The 22323-nt window shown below is 37.4% G+C and overlaps 1 protein-coding gene across 1 annotated transcript in view; it reads left to right on the top strand.

The window, feature by feature from the left end:
• CHSY3 (chondroitin sulfate synthase 3) overlaps positions 1-19579 on the top strand; it is a 172965-nt gene extending 153386 nt beyond the window's left edge. The window contains exon 3 of the mRNA XM_069776921.1: positions 15415-19579. Within this exon, the coding sequence (XP_069633022.1) occupies positions 15415-16980 (1566 nt within the window). The 3' untranslated portion in view covers positions 16981-19579. The remainder of the gene's footprint in view (positions 1-15414) is intronic.
• The last annotated feature ends 2744 nt before the right edge of the window (positions 19580-22323 follow it).

The following is a 22323-nucleotide window of genomic DNA, read 5'->3' as shown; positions in this document are numbered from 1 at the left end:
AAAGCAATCAAATAAATTTAATGCCCTTAGAGTTTTAAACAGAAAGTCAGTGCTCTGCTACAAGTGCTGATTTTTATGAGATTGCCTGTTTTTATATTAACAGTATGTTATTCTTCATAAGTCTTAGGTATACACTAGCCCAGATCTGTTTCTCTTTTTAGTTTGCCAATTTCCGTCATCCTTTATCCCTTTTGATACCTCAGATTTTGTCAATATGTTGCATTTATTACCAGAAAACAGAAATCCAAACATTACAGCCTGAGCTTGAAGCGAGGAAACTAGTCAGCTATCTAAGATGTCCAAAAGGCTTCCAGGCAGCTTTTTAGGTCTCTTAAAGTTTTCTTCCCATAGAAGCATGTTTATATTGTCCTTTTATGTTAGTCAGTTTTAAAAACATATATTGCCTCTATCTCCCATTCTTGCCTTTGTCCTTAGACCAGCAGTGCATAAAAGATTGCAGTGAGTTTTTATCTGATACTGCCTGGCTGAGTGTAATTTAAAATGGCTGCTGCAGGTTGACTTCTTATTCTCCATCTTTATAGATATAACCAAGTATCTCTCCTATGCTAAGCTTTTAAGTTTTTCAGTTACCTATGTCTCTTTATAATGCTTGTCCTTTCTTTATTTTGTGTGAAAATCTATCCAAATGAGGCTAACAGACTGGGCAATTGAAATACTTAAACTAATTTTTTGCGAAGTATTGCTAATTGTGAATAAACAAAGGCATTTGAGGCCAAGTGTTTTCCTACACTGGTGTTGTGGTTTAACCCCAGCCAGCAACTAAGCACCACGCAGCTGCTCACTTGCTCCCCCCCATCCAGTGGGATGGGGGAGAAAATCGGGAAAAAGAAGTAAAACTCGTGGGTTGAGATAAGAACGGTTTAATAGAACAGAAAAGAAGAAACTAATAATGATAATGATAACACTAATAAAATGACAACAGTAGTAATAAAAGGATTGGAATGTACAAATGATGCGCAGGGCAATCGCTCACCGCCCACCGACCGACACCCAGCCAGTCCCTGAGCGGCGATTCCCTGCCCCCCCCTTCCCAGTTCCTATATTAGGTGGGACGTCCCATGGTATGGAATACACCGTTGGCCAGTTTGGGTCAGGTGCCCTGGTTGTGTCCTGTGCCAACTTCTTGTGCCCTGGCTGGGGATGAGAAGCTGAAAAATCCTTGACTTTAGTCTAAACACTACTGAGCAACAACTGAAAACATCAGTGTTATCAACATTCTTCACATACTGAACTCAAAACACAGCACTGTACCAGCTACTAGGAAGACAGTTAACTCTATCCCAGCTGAAACCAGGACAACTGGTTTTGTTGTAGATGTTTAGGCATTAATGTAAACAAATTTCTAATATATTCAGATAGTTGATTTGTTTGATTGATGAAGTATTTAAACACAGAATTCATGGTGGTACTTAATGGAAGTTATGCATGCTGTTCTTCATACATCATTTCAACAATATCTGATAGTGCTGGAATATAAACCTATACTTAATTGGTTATGCGAGCATCTATTGACTTTTCTTCTAATAATAAAAGGCTTCAAAAGCTTCTTTAAAGGGTAAAATCAGCAGTTTTCTGAAGTGTATTTGCAGTATAATGGTAAGTTCTTAAGATAAAAAAGAAGAAAATTGTAGTTGGTGAACAGTAGAGAAGAAAACAACCTTTGTGCCTGTGCCACAAGAGAAATAAGATTTTAGATGCATAATTATGGATTGTATTGAAATACAGATAGAGTTACGGGATTTTTTTCCAGCCAATCTCATTTTTTTCCTGAGTACCTCAATGACTTTTTAAACAATTTTTCTTATTTAAGTGCTTAAGTTATTTTTTTATTACTAATCTGATTTGCTATTATGAGTTATGAAAACACTTCTTTTCAGATGTGCCTATACTGAGGAGAAAATATCTATAGAAATAAGCAGACAGGCAACAGTGAAGGCAAAGGCAGCATTCTGTTACATTTCCTCTTTTGCAGATCTGTTCATATCAGAGATCTGAACAAAGTCTGTGCTGAGAAACTCACCAAACTCCCTTCTCTTTGGTTCCAAGCCGCAGGAGATAGCGAACTTTAAACTCCTGGTATTTCAGCCACGGACCAGCACTGTTCTGGCTGGCAGTCCCAAGCCCCTTTGGGATTGATCTTCTGTATAGCAACACTTCAGTATTAGAAAAGATGCCTTTTTCATTAATCTAGTGCATATTTCTCATGGTCTCCTGTAGCTAAATCCCCTAATTCCAGTGTGTGAGCATTCCTGGTACAGCTTAATCTCCCAGTGGGAGGAGATGGGTGTAGGCAAGACTGACACTGCAGCGGTGTTAGGAGCACACCATTAGTATTCACTTGTTGACAAAGAATACATGGTTTCTGACAAAGCAAGCCCCATGTACAGTTCCCTGCCTTGTTGTCTTTACCGTTCCGAAGCATTTTATTAGCAGAGATCTGCTGATGAACTGCATTCCTCTATATGGGGCAAAGTATGTTTTCAGATTGAGAAATTCCCTCCAGCATATCTGACCTTCCCAGCTCTTACTTGGTCGTGTAAGTGAATTGGTCCTCACTACTCCCCAGGGTAGGTTAGGATCCCATCCTTGTCCTCTTGTGATGCTTTCTGGTTTGACTTTTGGGTTTGACATTTTAAAATATCTCCTTCTTACTAACTTCTGTTCTCACCTTCATAGGCTTTTCAGAGAACCATAGCAAACTGATTTTTCTGCTCAGGCAGTACTTTAACAGCTCTACTTTGACCAAGAAATAAGCATCGAGTAGTGAGTATTCAGTAGTAAGCTGAGTATTCTCAATTGCAATTTATCTGGTACATGTGCCTTCAGTCTTGTTAGCAAAAAAAAAGAATCATATTCTTCACAATACATTATACAGCACTCTCCATGGCATCAACTGCATACTACTAAAATATCAGCCAGTTTTTTTAAGTTGCTTGGAAGTTCAGCTGATGAAATTGCCATTGGTGTAATTTTGTTTAACTGGCCAGGTACCATAGTTTTTGTTGAGTATATGTATTTCATTGTCAGGAATGTTGTGGTACTTTTCTCATAGGGGTCCTAATACATAATTCCAGGCCAATATAAACCATTTAGTCTTAGACCTACTGGGGGGGGGGGTGGGGAATGGGGAGAGAGAACAAAAAAAGACTTAGGTATCTGATTAAATGCAAGCGTGTCAACTAAGCAGAGGAGAATGATTATTTTTTGCTGTATCTAAGTACTTTCCAGAAGTCTGCAGAAGAGAAAGACACTCCCAAGAAAAGAGGTAGGTGAAAAAATTAACTGTAAGATAAAGGGAAAAAAGGATAAATGAACAGAGGAAGTAGCATCTCTTTAAGACTGAGTTACTCCAAACAGTTTTGAATCATGCTATATGTTCACCTCTGCATATATGCTGTATAACACAGGTCACGTATTAATAAGTTAAAAATACTCTGAATTGTCGGTGTCAGTTTATATTTTTGGGAAGGACTTTTGGAGGATGCCAGGTACAGATTCCCTAATACTGATAGTACAGTAAAAATTTCTGCCACATGTTCGTCTTCAAATTATGTTTCATAGTATCAGAATACTTATTAATACAGAATTGTAGGGTCATAGAATAATTTAAGTTGGAGACCTTGGAGATCATCTGTTCCAGTCCCTTGCTCTTCAAGCAAGATCAGCTTCAAGGTTGACGATCGAAGTTGCACTGGATTAACATTACTTCACAAGTTCTCAAAACTCATGTTTTTGCAGAATAGAAGTGTTTGGGGGTGACAGAATGATGTGGTAGAATGCCTATCGCTGTGCAGAACAAATCATTGTGATGCTAAGCCTAAAAGGAGAACTTTTTTTGGTACGTGACTTGTATAGATAAATCCTCTAGTTACAGTAAAGGTGTTCCTATTATTTCTTTTAATATTTATGCAAAGTGAAGTGCTGTTTCCAAATAACTGTGGACTTCGGGGAGCATAGGGCTGATCATTTTTGCAGTCTTTTGTATCAAAACAGATTCTGCAGAACATTAGGTAAAACTGAGGGTAAAAAGTAATAAAAACAGCTTGAAAAAAATATTTTTTGCTTTCATTTTAGCCTCAAATTTTAGCCTCAAACAGTAATATTTATTAAAGACTCCTAAAACCCAATCAAACTAGATGAGGAAAAACGTTTTGTGTCCCAATAATTGACTGCACTGATGCATAATACCTCAGAGTGTTTTCCTTTTGTAGGCTATAATGATAAATATACTGTGAATATTAAATGCAAATAATTGCTTTCACTTAGAACTTTTCATTTAGCCAGAAATGTGACCAACTAGTGAGGCAGAGAAGCATTTCTACTTTGAAGCAATTTACCTCAGCACTTGGATCTCAGAGTTTGTAGCCCTGAAGCTTTATTTTTTAATATTTTGGGGGGGGAATCAGAAATGGTAATGGCTTTTTCACAATGTTTTCTTCAACGTTTGAATTGCTGAATTACTTCAAAAGTAAGGATACTTATGACTGAATCAGTTAAGGAATACCTTTTGAGCTCCTGCAGAGCAATGTAAGATGTACATTTTCTGTAAGGGTAACAGGTTAATTAAGGTACAAGCATGCAGATTCTTCAGTTAGATTTATTTTCCAAGGGAAGTTATAAATACCGGAGAACCCTTTGTGTCAGACCATTGTAGTCTGCAGAGATGCTCATCTCCCAGTAAGGAGGATTGTGCCGTGTAAAATATCACTACTGTATAAGGATTTTTCATGGGAACAGAGCCTCATACTGTTTATAGCTTGTGTTACCGGGGCGGTGGCATGTGGGGGGCTGCTTTCTCTTGCTATACAAAATTTTCTCTCCCACTGTACTAAGATTACCCACTCAGAGTAATTGAAGCATAAAGGCTATAGAAACACTAAATTTTTATATTGCACTGTAAAATTGAGGCACAGAAGAAAATCTCCCCATTCTTCATTCAGCAGTAGAGTTTTCATGCACTGCACATGGCAGGGCTGTGAGCGGAGGGAGGTTCTTCCCCACGTCAGGTGATGTGACAGGAGTGTAGATCATGTGCTGAGCCTCTGTCCTTGTATCAGCTTGTATGATAGAAGTGAAGTCATGACGTGAAGCACAGCCAGGCAGCACAGCCTCGGGCCCATTACAGGATGTTAATTCCCTGGCCCCAACCGTGGTTTGTTACCATGAAACAGGGCCAGATAGACTATGTGTTCTCAAACACATAGTATGAGAAGATTGGTCTCTACAAAGGAAGAACAGAAAGGGTGCATTACGGCTATTTTATTAGGAATAGCTGTAACCAAGTATCTGAAATACTGTCCTGTGCACCCTTGTACAATCATAGAACAAACTGCTCTCTGGTGTAACGCTGTGGAGAGCTTCAGCCTTCTTACTGTGCTGAGTACATCCATGCTAAACAATGCTGAGTGTGCTAACTGTCAAGATTTGGATGGTTTCTTTGGAAGGTTTTTTTGTGGGAGGCAGGTCTGTTGGGATGAGCTGAATATAAATATATGAGCACTGCTGGGAACATGAGAATGGAAAGACAATATGCATTCATTGTAGAATATTAGCAATGATTATAGGCAAACATGTATTAGTTGCTTGATGCACAAGGGTCCAGAAGACATCCACGCCATATGTCACAAGCCACAAAATGTTCTCTAATCCTCTGTAATAAAACACAGGATCAGAAAATCAGAAGCTTGAAAAACCCAATTTGTCATGAAAATAATGGACTTGCCCATGATCTTTGTCTATGTAACAAAAGGGAAATTGTTCAGTAAAAATTCCTTCTGGATTAATCCTGTAAAGTGGGATGTATTGCTACTCCAAGCGTGATACTAACCCTATAGCACAAAAAAAACCCCAACCAAGTTTCCAGTTTCTATATAATTTTTATATGTGGAATCAGCTTTTGTGCTATTAATGCACTTAGAAGAATAATTACAGTGTTCAGATCTTTGATCAGATACACAGATGCACAACTCCATGTTTTAATAAAGTTTATCATTAAACAAATATACTAGCTCATTTCACAAGAGACACTGAAACAATTCAGAAAAGATAATCGGTCATTGAATCACCATTTCATCTTTTTTCCATAATCCAAGGGATAGAATTCAATATTTCTGACTAAATACATGACCTTTAAAGACTTTCTCCATTTTTTTTCTGATGCAAGTGTTGGAGGCTAATAATTTAACAGATTTTAATGTTTTTGCCTGTGTGTGGCCAAATCTGTCACACAGTGAGAAAAGGCAGTTTAAGAAGTAAAAATACTTAGACATTTCAAAATACATGTATTATGAAATAGAGTTAATTGTAACTTTGACTTATTTTAATAAATAATTCCATATTCACAATAAAACTTTAATTATTATTATTTTTGCTAACAGAAAAACTTGGGGTTTAATTTTATGACTCACTGGTGGTTGTAAAATACCTTCAGAAACAGTCTATGCTTAAGGGTAAGATGTTGGTAAAGTATCTTTACTCTTTTTTTGCTCCTTGAAGTTAACAACTAAGCATTTTCTCAACTGCATATTAAAAAAGTGTACGTTTTGTAGGTAGAAATATTTTTAATTGCTCTAATGAAGTGTTGTGTGTGAACCTTTGGGAATTTTTCACTGAAGATGAATTTTTCTTTTCCTGTAAGTGATTATGGATCACTTTTGTGATCAAATTTTGCAGTTTTTTTTTAATATAATATGAATTCTGTAAATAATAATGCAAGTACATAAAAAAGCAAGTGTTTCTTGTAGAGTGTAGTTGATACAGATTACGGGTAACTAGTGGACCATCAGAATGAAATTAAGCATGCTATTTTAATGATGAAATATTTTAAGGACTTGATACAAATGCTGAAAGAGTATTGTTTCTAAAATGCTGAATGAAAGTTATGAAATATATCTTAAAATTTGTGAAATACTGCTTGCTAACCAACTCTGCAGCTGTCTCCTACTGTATATCTAAAAGAGAAATCACTGAAATCTAGGTCTTAATATTTGGAATAAAAATTTATTTTCTTCACTTTGATCACAGCAAATCATTTAAGGGTTCAGCATGAGAGCATTTTACTGTACTACTTGTTGATCCTAGAACAATTGTCATAGCATTTACAGTCTGAAAATAGAATTTCGGTATGTAAAGAATTGTATTTTCTGAATTATTTATATAGATACTACTGTAGGATGTTACACAGCTTCAAGTTCTCTGAGCTATATAGAAAGCTATTAAAAGGACATCTTGGTTTTAGGAAAACTCCAACCAAAAAGAATTGATTGGGAATAAACGTTAACTGTCAGCAAGCTCAGACAAGAAAAAAAACAGTTAGTCAAAGTCAACACCTTTGGCACAGTTCTTCCAGATCTGAATTTTTTTTAGGGCTCACTGACAAGTAGCGAACAGCTGTCAGCATTCCTTTCTCCCAGAGGTGAAACAGTTTACTCAAAAACCAAGGCAGCAATCTGTTAAATCTCCCAACTGGGTACTGGCTATCAAATGCTGGACATCTTTCTTTATTGCAGAAGTAAAGTCAGAATCCCTGTTTCTGGGAGAGCTTCCAGACAAAGTACCTGAGGCACAGCCACTACCAGTGAGTGAGGGGCAGAGCCCAGGGGAAGGGTGGCTCTATGGGGAGCTGCAGCAGCCTTTGCCGCATGGCAGGAACCTGGGCAAGATCCAGTTTGGCAATACAGCCCTGAGGGCTTTGGGAGCGTTTCGTTTGCACGAGGGTGGATTACCCTTCACCTGACTGGAGGGAACCCGAGAACAGTTTTATCATTTGGAAAAGTCTTAAGCATGGACCTGGTGCCTAAGGAAATGCACGTGTCCGGCCAAGATCTTCAAAAGGGTATAAAGTATGTGCATGCTTAGGACTGGTGCCTGAATGCAATAGCAGGCAATGCAGCTGTGATAAATCACCTTCAGTAATGAGACAAATGAATGGCAAAACTACGGATGGATTTACCTGCTGGACTGCAAGTATATCCAGTTAGTGCTGAGGAGGGCACGTTCAGCTCCCAAGACTCGTGTTGTAAACATGTAGCTGGTCTCAGTGCATTTGCCAGTGTCTCAATGTGTAACTCCATGAGAATATGGACATGCTTTCCTCTCCTGAGCTCTCTCAATGACGTGAGGATATAGGAGCAACCACAAGTCTGAAGATCATTGAATTACACAAAGCTTAAGCTATGATAGCAAAATCAGTTATACCTTCTCCATGATCACTTTTCCTTTTTCATCCTGAATAGGGAATAAGCCAGATCTTCAGCATCATCAAAACCCCTGGGGCAGCCTTCTACCTTTCACATGCCAATGGAAGGAACACTGGCAGTGAGCAAAGGGCTGTTGTTCACTGTTGTTCACTGTCAGTGTTGCACTGTTACCAATTTATTAAACCCTCACCCCTTCCCCATTACCCATGGTGCTCCTACTCTGAAGGCTGGTTTGTGCCAAAGAAGGGGGTTAATGACACCAGGCAGACCAAACCTGAGCAAGTTGAAAGGGTGATAGCCTAGTTTCCTTAAACCTGTTGACTTCTGAAATGCAGCTTTTTCCACAATTGTTCCATTTAGACAATGCTGAGGGTAATTTAAAACATTTTGCTGTTTTCTTGCATGTATGCTGCTATACTTGCATGTCAGTGCTGTTTAATTTGTCTATTTACAAGCTAAATTACAAAGGTTAAAGTATTTACCATTCTTTTTTTAACATATGCTTATTTTGCCTGTACAGATTTGTTGGATTTTATTACATTGTGTGCTTGGTGAAGTATCCCTATAGCAGGAGGATAGCTAGAATCACACACAGAAGAGCATGACTTTATACATCCTTCTTGTATTGTCTGTCCTACATTGGAGGAAAACTTTGGGGTTTGGAGTGGGGTTTTTTAGTTGAAAGCTATAAAGTCTAATAATAGACTAATAAGTCTACTAATATTAACAGAGCAGCACTGTTTCAAGAGTGATTTATTTTAGGTTTTCTTTGTCACTTGGCTTACAGCGTTCTGAGCTGGTATAAGTCTAACGGCTTGACTAACATGAGAAAGGAGGTGAGGGGAAAATGGTCCAAAAGGGTTCGCTCTGAACCTTTATTTATTAATCTCATTAAGGTGAGGGCCAGCAGAAGAGTTATAAATAATCAATGCACAGTTCTACTTCTAAAAAGTCTAAAAAAATTAGCTCTTTTTTATTTTGATCACTACTTATCATACCTAGGTAATCTGCAAATAAGAAGTTAGATCCCTTTCTATTGAGTGAATAGTCCTAATGCTGAAGAAATTATTAATTGAACTTGTGGTGTGCATTTGTAATTTTTCTGCTTACTAACACCTACATACAAGACCTGGCATGAATACATCAAGTTTTGTTCATCCTGGGGATGATGACAGCAGGAAGACTGTTGATTCTGGTGCTTAAGGTACTTAATGTGTCTGTTAATGATGTGTGAAACAGAATAGTATTCAGTACTTTCTTTTGTGGCTGTGTTGGCTCAAACTTACTTCTCTAGGAAGAATTAGTGGATATGCCTTTCAATATGCAGCAAGAAGTAACTCTTGTATCCATGGCATTTTACTATCACTCATAGATTATAATCACACTCCAGTTCTCCCTGTTGTTTCTGGGTGCATCATACGGTAAAGTGATGGGCATAACATACAGATAGCAGCAGGTTTTAATCCCTTACAATAATTTGATAGTGAAACATGAATCATTGTTCTGGTTTTGTAGCAAAATGCTTCACAAAATTGTTACTTAGATGCGTTATAAACTACAAACAAATGGTTGTGTTATAAAGCTATTACATTACCAGTCATCATTTTTACAGATATAAAGCTGGCTTGTTACGTGTTGCACTAAATGGAAACACAGAGAACTACTGTTGGCTGAGGACTGTGAGTAGAAAGAGGATGTTACATATTTTTAGTGTAATGTCTGTTTGTAGGAAAGTTGGCTGTTGCTGATTAATAATATGTAATTAATTCTTACTAAAACCCAAACACAGTATCATTAGGAAAAACTGAATGGATTTCTCAAGTCATTGATTCCCCTAGTCACAAGTAATCTAGTTTTTTAAACCTGATTAATTTGCATGCATTACTTGTATTGAAAATCTGATCTAAATTCTTCTTCTCACAGCTAGAAATTTTCCTTCAACTTCCTGCCCAGGTAAACCTAAGGCTAGTTTGCTTTCATTATCTCTCTCTGATTTACTTAATGTATTTAGAGACAATATTATTCTTATCCTTCATTTTGTAAGGTTAAACAAGCCAAATAACATTAACATCTTCTCATAGGCTAGCTTCTGGTCCTGGCAAATCTCTTTTGCATTGATTGGTCTCACGCATTTGATAAAGATGCAGGTTCAGAATTGTGTGAAATTGTCTGCTGTGTCTTGCAGAAATATTCTGAGTGATGAACACAAAATCTTGTTTTCCTTTTCTGTGGAGGATTCACAATGATGTTTCAGAATCTCTCCATGTCACCTTACTGTCTGCTAATATTCTTATGTTCCCCTTATTTGTCAGTTATCTCCAGTTTAAAAAGTCATTTTGTTCTAAGATGTTTAGTCACCTACCTCTTAAATCCATGGGTGTAGGATTATGTGTTTTGTATTATTATAACAACTGAATTTCTGCATTGTTGCTTCTCCAAGTTCCCTGGCTCTTCTTGTGAGGTGTCTTCTCCTCTTGTCTATTCATGATGTCCTTGACTTTGTGTCATGAGCAGTGTCCCAGATTTTGTGCCAGTGTCACTAGGTATGATATTTTTCCTCAGAAACTTCTGTGATGACTTCCCTCCAAACTGAGAGTTCCCCATTTAAACATAGCTGGCTATTGCTTCTCCGTTATCCAGTTCACATGCATTTCATAATTCCAGTCTTAAACTTTATCTTCTCCAGGCTGACAGTTTTTCTCATAGCACCATATAAAATGACTTGCTGAAATCTGTTTTCTTGTCCAGAAGCTTATGATCACCCTTAGGTTAGTGTTGCATTTTATTATAGTACACATTACTGAGAATATCCTAATGTGCCTGTAGTTACCTGAAATTTTTAAATTTTTAATTCATCCTTCAATTAAGGTACTCAGCTCATTGCTGTTCAGCCAAACAGTATCATCTCAAACACAGCAGATTTTACGTGTGTTCTTCATATGGATGAAATGCCCCTTCAAGTCACTGGACATGAATATGAATAAATCTTCATCTTTAGGAGAGCTAAACACTAAAGAGCAGGGTGAAGAAAGACCAGGACTAGTTCCTGTTCATCTTATTTCTAAATTTATTAGAAGTCCAGTTTAGATAAAATGGTCAACAGTTTAGTACTACTGTAGATTTAGGAAGAGCTAGACTGGATGGAGGATTAAGTTCCATGTCTTCTCTGTTAAATGAGAGAAATTGTTCTTAAACAATGCTCATAGAAAAATCATGTTAATTTAAAAAACACCATTTGCATTCAATCTTTTAATATGTGATAGTCTTGCAGTAATAAAGTAGGTTGGTTTGGGCTTTTGTGTATACATAATAAGAACTTTCCTTTTTTATTACTTCAGTAAATCACAGAGATTACAATGATTTCAGAGCTTGCAATGCAAATTACATTGTACTTACATATTAGCTATTGTATTTCTCTGCCACGATAATAAAGCATTGCCTTTATTCTAATTTGTTTCTTCTCATTTTTTTTTATTCCTGCTTGCAGTTCAGAGTTCCTCAGAGCACAATTAGATTATTCACATTTCCTGCCAACTTCTAGTTTCAGCTGGCGTGAAAAGAGGCAAGCAGAAGTCCTTGCCAACTCTTGTGTTAGTTGTGCTGTAAGAATTGTTCAGAAGACAGCAAACTCTTCAGGAAAGTAACAGAGTCATGCAGTATGAAAAAATAAAATGTTGTGCCTCCATGTGTTATATTGAATTGAAGACAACTTCTCTCATTCACTGCTTTTAGTGAATGTAAAGTGTTATGTCAGACTAAATTTTCATTTGACAAAATATCCTCTCTCTGCAGTAGCCAGTAGAAGAAACCGAGGCAGGGGTGTAAGGCAATAAAGACACTGTGATATAGCCTCAGCTGTGGCTCCAGGAGCCTGCACTACAGCCATATTGTGGAGAAAGTGTACCTTTGTATTTAACATAACAATGACTGAAGCTTCCCACTAAGCTGTTGGCTCACTCTTTGAAGCCATGCAAAATTTTACCATCAGCAGCTTGCTGTGCCAGTAAATTCTGTGGTTGAGCTATGCATTTCCTTTTTTGTTTTTTGAATCTTGGGAGCATCATTGTATATGTCATAGTTCTTTATGTGAGAAGAGACAGTCAATATTCCTATCCATTTCCCTTATGGTGCTACTGACTTTATAGATCTCGGGGTTGGCCCTCTTTGGATTACTCCCTTTTGCCTTAGTCATCTATTCATCTAATGATCCACAAGTGTGATCATCTGGTGGCCTTGGTTAGTACCTTTCTACTCATATTTTATTGTTTTCAGATAGGACATCATGATATTGACAAGGTACCTGCCCACAGCCTTCAAGATTCAGGTGCACTATGGCCACAACCATATAATGATGTTTCTGACTCACGCGAGACTTGTCCTCATGCTGTTTGCTTTTCCTTTCATCACTACTGAACATCAACGTGACATTTGCACAGAATTGCCTACTGTGTAACTAGGTTCTCTTTCCAGAGCGCTAACAGCTTGCACACAGTCTGACATTCTTAAGGTATATTAGGATTGCCTTCTTCACATGTGCTTTGCATCTATCTACACAGAATTTAATCTGCCATTTTATTACCTAGCCATTCAAAATCACAAGAACTTTTGCAAGCAGGTTGACTTTTGCCATGCTGAATAATTTTAATTTATATTCAATTTATATCCTTTTCCAGATCACTTATGACTGTATTGACCAATTCAGGCCCTTGAACAGATCCATTCTCCAGGAAACTTAATCATCTTTCCCTTTGCCTTCTAAGCTTGACTACCTTGCTTAGAAATTTCAAGGCAAAGTTAGGAACACATTGAATTGCTTTCATCCAGATGTTAATAATTTGAGTTGTAAAAAGACATTTTTGTCCTGCGGTATCAAAAACAAATTTCAGTGTGGCACCAAGATTAAAACCTGCTATCTTCAGGAAAATTTTATGATTTCAGTGTTGTATTTGTTCTGAACTGTTTTCTCTGTATTGAGATCTATTAAAAGTGTTCAGTAACATCATTTAAAATGGGTTAGTACAGTTCTGTATGTGTGTGATAATATTGTATTACTGAGTTGATTCAAATTTTTTTCATTGCTGCTGTTAATCTGTTGTTGATTATCAAAAGCAAAATCATTAGTATAATGGAGTACATCCTCTCACTATGATTTCAGTGGAGCATATCTAATAAACTAAGGCATCTGAAATTGGAATGTAATAAAAATGCAGTATTTATGTTAATAGAATATTCCTGTTAAATGAGTACTGCTAATGGATCTGCTGTGAAGCTGAGCTTGTAATAAGTCAAGGGTTACAGAAGAATTTGCACAATAAGAGGACACCATTTAGTTTTACAGCAATAGTTTGTCATCTGTTAAGAATCTTTTGGATAAAATACATTATACTACTTTAAATAAAACTTACTGTGAAAATTCAGGTACCATAAGACAAGCAGAATACCCACCTCCCAAGACAGAACAAATGTGCTCTGACAGCTTTAGGTAGGAGTTCTGTGAATAAGGAGTATTTGAGTCATTTTGTAACAATGTATGTTTTTTCATGCTCACCCTCGCTTTAATATAACGGACATATCTGTTTTACTAAAGGCCGATTTAAGATAGCTTAAGGTAGTTCTCAGAATTAGGCTGTTGCTTTTCTCCATGTTGTATGACTGTAGCCTCAAAAATGCTGACCTGACTGATGGTAGTAGCTATGTTTGCTCAAGCAGGGTCGTTTGGGGTCTGAATGGAGTGGGAGGGACATTCTTGAAATTTTGTATTAAAATTCTGTTTTTCTAAATATGGCAATGTGTATTTCTTGTACATGCTAATGGATTTTCAATAGTTGTTGTGGTTCTTAGCTCTGTTAGGAGTTGTTTTACATTTATTGCCCTATGCTTAATATTACTTCTGGTAGCAAAACCTCTGTTGTGAAACGAATTGCAGTAAAATGAGCTAAATGTTTTGAGTTTGAGACATTGTGTCATCAGACCTCACCTCTCTTGATTTCCTCATTGTATAAAAGATAAACTTCAATACTCATCTCAAAATCTGATTATAGCTCAAGCTTACAACACGTCCTTGAACGTTTTCTAATTAGCATATTTTCCTTATGTATTAATTACAGACCAGTCTGCAGATGAAAAAAAGCAGCCTCTTCTTTATCTGCTACTCATGGGAAATAATTCTGTTTCTCTGGAGTTAGTAGGTGTTAGCTTAGCAAAGAGCAGTGGGTCTTAAATGTATTTATGATGTTAATATTTTACTCCTCCATATTCCTTCCCATTTAAGAATAAATACTCATCACGTTAAATTAATAATGAGCTAAGTTTTCTTTTAGGGAGAAAACTGAGTCAGAGAAAGTTTTATGATTTGCTCATAATTTAGCTGTTAGCACAGAAAGGTATCAAGGCCAGATACTTTAAATGCTAGACGTGGGCTTCAACCATAAAATGTATCTCTTCACTATTTAGAAGATATTACAATTACTGATTTGACAGAAGTAGAATATCTTTTCTTGCCACAGAAATACATTGGAAATTACTCAGGGTGAGTTACTAGCATGATCTATAGCTTAATTGATGTATTCTATTACATGTATCCCTGCCAACACACATATTCCAATGGCTATATTTAAATCATTGAATTCTTTGTCCACATGAGGAAAAAAATAGTTTTGTTGAAATTATGTCCATTCAGTTTTTGAATGTTAAGTAGCACAATCTATTTGCATATGTCCATAGAAAATACAAGCAGCTTTGTGCTCCATAGACATAAATCCAGGATTGTCTTGAAAAACATACCAGTGTTGGTAACCTTTCAGTAAGGATCTGTGCTAATAAAGGTTTAGATGTAGGTGAAGACTTAGTGTTTCATGCATAGCAGCATTCAGCCTGCACCTGGGAACTCAGAAATATTACCTACAGACCTTCAGTTAAGTGTTTCATTTAGTTTTTCAGTTAGATGAAGTAAAGATAATCCCAACATATCTGCCTTTCTGTTTAGTTAGAGGACAATATTTGCTTACTGGGGACAGTACTTAGAGTGAGACCAAAACAGTGTAAATAATTCATACTGAATACTTTAAAGTTCTGTGCCTAAAAATAGCCATGTTCTGTAAGAATTGGTAATGATTCACAGTACCAATGTGGGTCTTTTTGTGGGTAGAAGCACTTCCACTTAGTCTTCCCTTTTTTTCTCTCTCTTTCTTTCTAGATGCAGCAATTGTTCCATGAAAACTATGAACACAACCGCAAGGGTTACATTCAAGATCTTCACAACAGCAAGATTCACACAGCCATAACACTTCATCCAAACAAAAGACCAGCCTACCAATACAGGCTGCACAATTACATACTGAGTCGCAAAATTTCCGAACTGCGCTATCGGACCATCCAGCTCCATAGAGAAAGTGCCCTGATGAGCAAGCTCAGTAACAGTGAAGTAAATAAGGAAGATCAGCAACTGGGAGTGATGCCATCTTTCAATCATTTCCAGCCACGTGAAAGGGATGAAGTCATTGAGTGGGAGTTCCTGACAGGAAAATTTCTTTACTCAATGGTGGAGAACCAGCCACCCCGGCAGAGCCTGAGCAGCATCCTGCGGGCTGCACTGGATGACACTGTGATGCAAGTCATGGAAATGATAAATGAGAACTCTAGGTCTAGAGGAAGGCTTATTGATTTCAAGGAAATACAGTATGGCTACCGCAGGGTGGACCCTCTGCATGGAGTGGAGTACATCCTGGATTTACTGCTGTTGTACAAAAGGCACAAAGGAAGGAAAGTTACGGTTCCGGTGAGACGCCACGCTTACCTTCAGCAGTTGTTTAGCAAACCTTTCTTCAAAGAAGCAGAGGAGCTGGATGTAAGAAGCTTGCTGGAGGATACCAACACTGACACTCAATCTTTCTCTTTTCTTTCAAATTCTTTGAAGATTTTTTCCTCATCGTTCCAAGGCACCAAAGACATTGTGGGACGCAGTGACAAGAAAATACATATTCTTGTCCCTCTCACAGGAAGATTTGACATTTTCTCAAGATTTATGGGTAACTTTGAGAAGACTTGTCTGATTCCCAAGCAGAATGTAAAGTTGGCAATAATTCTCTTCAGTTCTGAGTCAGGCCAAGACTCCAGTAAACACATAGAACTAATGAAAGAATACAGCATTAAGTATCCTAAGGCAGATATGACCCTGATTCCAATGGCAGGAAAGTTTTCTAGAGGTTTAGGTCTTGAAATGGCCTCATCTCGATTTGACAATGGCACTTTGCTGCTGTTCTGTGATGTTGATCTGGTATTCACACCGGACTTCCTCCAGCGGTGCAGAGAGAACACTATTCAGGGAGAACAGGTTTACTACCCTATCATCTTTAGCCAATATGATCCAAAAGTAATATATGGAGGCAACCCTCCAGCTGACAATAGTTTTGTTTTCACAAAAAGAACTGGATTTTGGAGGGAGTATGGATTTGGAATTACCTGTATTTACAAAAGTGATCTACTTACTGCTGGTGGATTTGATACCTCAATTCAAGGTTGGGGACTTGAGGATGTAGACCTCTTTACTAAAGTGATAACATCTGGTTTGAAGGCTTTCAGAAGTCAGGAAGTAGGAGTCGTCCATATTTTTCATCCAGTTCAGTGTGACCCCAGTTTGGATCCAAAACAATATAAAATGTGCTTAGGGTCCAAAGCAAGTACGTTTGCCTCCACCATGCAGCTCGCTGAACTCTGGCTACAGAAACATTTGGGGGTCAGGTACAATCTAACTCTCTCCTGACATCTCAGCCTATTTGGCCTTTTTAGGGGAGTTTACCTCATTCTTGTAGTTATTATTTGATTTTGCTGTCGTAGTTTTAAACTCCCTCCTCGTTGTCTTCCAAAGACCTTTGACCTCAAATGGGATGAGTCTGCTGTTCACTGATGTTTCTTATACCTACTGAACTGGTGAGGTGAATTCCTTCATATTTCCTTTATTTGAAATTCAGTCAAGTCACAGCAATCATATGATCCCATGGAGCATATCCATCACAATAGACTGCATCAGAAGAATGTTCTCTTGGCTTTGGGATGCAGTTTCATCTTTGTTGCATTTCTCAGATTTGGTGTGATACAAATATTTACTGGTGAAGGTACCACAAAAGTGCTTTATGCTTCTTCTGGGGATGGAACTCTATAAGATAAACTTGAGTTTTATAATTTATATGAGGACTTATATGTATAAACGCTACTTTTCGTCATCTTTTGAATTTTTAAAGTAAATGAATAACTATGATTGTACCTTTATTTTTTAAAAAAAAAAAAGAAAACCTGAGGAGCTACTTGCAAATACAACTGGTACTGGCTACCAAGGTCCTTAAATGTCTTATTATAATAACAAACTTCTCATTGTTGTTCACTCTAAGTGTAAATGAACTTTAATTTCAAAAGGAACAGGATTTAATCAAATGCTCATGTACACATTAGAAGATTTGTGAACCAACATCCTTCATTTGCAGGCAAGAAGAAACTATGACTTAACATGGTCATTTACAATAAAGTGCAGGCATACAATATTCTTTTTTTGAAACACATAGTGTAAGTTGCTGTTTCTCTTTTTAGAATGGGCCTCTTAATACATAATTTTCTTTTACATTCCTTTCATAAAGCCGCACTTGATACAGCGTTAGAACTTAAAGCTATATCTTTTCTTTTACATTTTCCATGAATATTGGTACTCAGTAGCAATTTGTTATTAAAATTAAAATAATTGTAGCATAATTATTTAAGTTACAAAATTTACTATTGCTGGTCAAAGTTCCTTGCCAATATATTTATATTAGTGGAGGTTATAAGACTGTGTTAAGATTTATCTCTCTGGACAGCCTGAAGTTGTCATATTGTGGATTTAAGGAGTAAAGTATTTAAAATGATACCAACGTAAGAAATAATAAAATCAATTCTGGTATTTTAGAGAAATGTTTATATAGGGGGGTGTGTGTGTATGTGTGTGTGTGTATCCCTATATATAGATAGATATAGAGACAGAGTCATTTCAAAATATGTTCCTCTTTTCAGTTCAGGCAGCCATTTGTTACAATCATTGTTATTTTTGCCACATGCTTGGAACATTTCATGTTATGCTGTGCTAAGCACTCAAAGGCATCCAGGAAACCATCAGAATTCAACCAAACTTAAATGAATGCAGTGGGTATATCTAATAACCTCAGTACCCTTGATTTCAGACTATATCTGAAATAGAGCCGGGCAGGAAAAAGTAAGCAATTACTGAATTTAAGTTTGTAAGTTTTTCAGGTGTAACTGACTCCTTCTGTGTTTCCTTTCAAAAAACAACTAAGAGATTGGAATTCACTGGTACATCTCTGTTCAGGATTTACTGTGCAAAGAAAAAGGAATCCCTGAAAAGGAGTGAATAAACTCAGAACTGAAGGGCTGGTCATAGCTTTTTGTATGCTTTAAAAAAGGCCATCCCCATTGCCTTGGAGAAGGTATTAATTGTGGTAGATGAGAACAGATAGAAGGTAATTCGTGCTTGTCTGCCCTCCCCAAGGAGAGCTCCCGGCTTGTTATTCTTCTCGAGGCACTTGCCTTCCTAGCCCAGTACTGTTTAGCTCAAATGTCTGGAGAGAGTAAAATTCCGTATTACTTTTGAAATAGTTCTTGGAAACTGCTCTTTAAATTGAGTGCAAAGATCACGCTTTGTTCAATAAGAGAGCCAAGAACAAGGAACATACAATTTACTTGATCAATCTTGTCTAACTGATGCAACTCAGATTGTAAATATCAAAAACTGAATGCCTGTTGATAAATGTTTGTGATGATTTCATAAACAGGAAAAAAATAATTATTTACAAAGACATCTAAGGAAATAATTGTCTGCTGGAATGTATTTCAGTGCTTGTTTCAATTACTTTACTTAGTGGCCAGAAAGTATTTGCTCAGCTCAAAGTAAAATAGTAGATTAGAACAAGAAATTAAACCAATCATTCAGTGGGGATAAAGACGTATACAGAGGGCTTGCAGGATCAGGTCCTACATGATATAAGCAAAATGCTAGTACTTACCAGTACAAATATTTATTTAGTGTCTGACTGATTCATTTGTTTATATGATGAATTACTTTGTTAAAAATCTGATTATAGATGTTTATTATAAAATATTGCATTGTCTTTTGAAATAACTATCCTGAGATAACTTGAGAACTTGTGTTAGTTTGTTTAAGGAATAATATGCCTTCTAAGGAGATCATATTAAAAGAAAAAAAAAAAAGCACAAAAGTGTTAGAGTAATGTTATGGATGTATAGATTAAGATGGGAATGTCTGTGCTAATCAACTGTTTGCTTTTGTCTAGTCTGAATCATAATCCTGATTGTAAAATTTCTATGTGTATGATGTCCCTTTGTAAATGCATAACTAATGAATTCCTAAGAACGTAAGGACCAATTTTTCCCAAAACTTCCTTACCCTGGGAAGAGGTTCCCTGGTTCCATTGCTGGGAAGTGGGTTGCGAACTGCTTGCACTTCGGCTTTTCAGACACTGCCTTTGTTAAATCTCAGCAATCACCACACAGAAACCTCAGAAATACCCACACCACCCCCATCCTGGCATTTTCCCATTCACAGTACTTGATTTAACAGAGCATTTGCATCTTCTGAGTGAAGGAAACACATCAGGTTGGGCTTCCTAAGACTTGCTGAGTATACTCTGCATCAGGGTACTGGTTCTCAAGCTGGAGAAAGGCAGAGGGCCAGGGGGAGGCATGAGGATTAGCGTGTCAACAGGCAGTGCAAGCCAGCACAGAAGAGCTGTGCTTGCTGCCACCAGCTGCTTTTGGGAAGTGGAAGGGCCGTTTTAATCAGGGTTTGGGAGGAGTGAAAGGAGGACACTGAACTGAGGTTTCATTGGGTTGGGGCAGCCGGTTATCTTGTGCAGATCCTGTGTCTCCCTGTCCCGGGTGGAAAGGGAGGTCCCACACCTCTTCCCTGTTTCCTTTCAAGCAGCATTGTGAAGGAAGGGACAAAACCAGCAGTCCTTCCACTCAGTGGGGCTAGTGGGCCTGGACCATGCACTTGGAGTACTACCATAGCATGGGACATGTTGGGGAAAGGGTGCCAAACAGTCTTCCCAAAAAGCAGTACAGAGAGAAGCATCTTCTGCACTCACCAAACACCAGAAGGATGTGCGCAGAAGTGCCTTTTGGAGCCTTTGTACCAGTGCTTAACAGTGCCTCAAGACTCTTAGAAAAATTATAATGCTGATAAAATGGCTCACAGGAGTGTGATCCTGAGGAAATGTGGAGACATCCAAGAAGAATGAGTTAACAACCACTTTCTTTAAATAGAGCAAATAAGCAATTTGAACTTCTTTTGTGTTTTTTAAGAAGTAATTCTAGTGATTAGTCAAGACGTAGTTTGCCACACAGAAGATTTTGCTCCAAAGAGCAGTGCTAGTTTTAAGATATAAACAAAACACATGTACAGTCTACATCTGCTTTTCCTGCAACTTGAAACTGGTTAAAATTTTTGGAAAAAAATATGTACTAAGAATTGGTGAGCCATTGACTGGAGGAAGGTTTTGTGTTTCTGCTCTATTTTTAAAAGAGAACCAGCTGAGAAGAAAACAAAAAATGCCTATAGTAGATACACACAAAAATCAGCCATGATGTGAGGGTAGCAGTGAAGATTGTGGTCCTATACTGCAGCACAATGAGATGTCCCACAAAAGTCTTAACTATTTGCAATAACTGAATATCACTGAAGGTTATACTCTGTCATGAGTCCGTAAGTAACATATAAAGTTAAATTAGTCCATTTTAAAGTCTTTCATTTCTTAGAATAATTTTCTTCAAATTTTCTTCTGTCAGCATTTGTTCACTTGATTAATGAGCTGGCTTTTCATGACTCACTCTCTCCTTCCTATTTTTCTTTTCCTTGGGTCTTCCCATTTGCAGTATTTATTACTACAGTATTTGAAACTTTTTGAGCTAGCCTGATATTTCTGTTATGGTTTTATGATGTCACTGCCATAAAAAACTGCTGAACTAGAGTATTTTGCTGAAAGAGTTTCCAGTCCTGCTTCAGATTGTTTCCATTTGCCTGTCACTGTAAGTTAGAAGCGTTCTGAATATTATTACTTCATCCTTTTCTCTGGTCTCCTTTGTACTGGAATCCCACCAGGGCAAGGAAATGCAAAAACTTTCCAATCCTTAAGTCTAGGAAAATGAACAGAATCTGGGGATTTTCTTGATCTCTTTTTTGTTTGGTGGGTTGGGTTTTTGGTTTTTTTTGCATTCAAATCTTTCATCTAGAATTCCAGAAGCACATTTATCAGTTCCATAGTTTTAATAAAGTAAATAATGGTTATTAACATGTAAGACAGCACATATATGGACTATATGATAAAAACTGTAATTTTACATCCTTATTTTCTAGGCACCTAATTATTCAACAGATGTTTGCCATTTATAGGAACATTGAAGATAAATTAAAAGCATCCTTGCTGATTTAGTGTTTATTTAGCATTAGTGGAAAGCTTAACCATGTAGGCAGAGATCAAAAGGTGTTCTAGATACTGTAGGCTGCTGGGTTTTGTTTCTTTTGTAGTGCAGGTGGGAAGATCTCCTCAGCCCTGCATAGGATGCCTGCAGTGTGATAGTGTTTTCCACAAATCAGCCATGTCTAGCAATGATTTTAAGTGTCTGCAAAGCTATGGGCATAGCATCCAGCTCCATACAGCAGGCAAGACTTACCTAAACATGTGAGAGACTGATTGTCAGACTCAGCAGGACTCTGGTGTGGCATAATCAGATGGTAGGTACTTAGGTCAAAAACATCTGCTGCCACAGCTTCTGGGCACACCCACTGAAGACATCCCTTTAAAAAGGAGGCCCCAGCAATGCAATGGGCTCTGTGAAGATATTCCTAAAGGAGATGTTTGCTAGCTAATGCAAGTGCCAAACACTTTTACTTAGAGCAGGTAAATTGCCTTTAGGTGATTTCATCAAAAAAGGGGTAGAAGGAATAAAATTAATCATGAAAAAAAAATGCTTGTGCTTGAGTTCATGAACATTTTTATTATTGGTTATTTGGGAAGCCTTCATGACTTGCTTTCACCCTTGCTTA

This window comes from Haliaeetus albicilla, chromosome Z (assembly GCF_947461875.1).
Source record: "Haliaeetus albicilla chromosome Z, bHalAlb1.1, whole genome shotgun sequence".
NCBI classification, from domain to species: domain Eukaryota; kingdom Metazoa; phylum Chordata; class Aves; order Accipitriformes; family Accipitridae; genus Haliaeetus; species Haliaeetus albicilla.
This window is presented reverse-complemented; position numbering and strand designations above follow the sequence as displayed.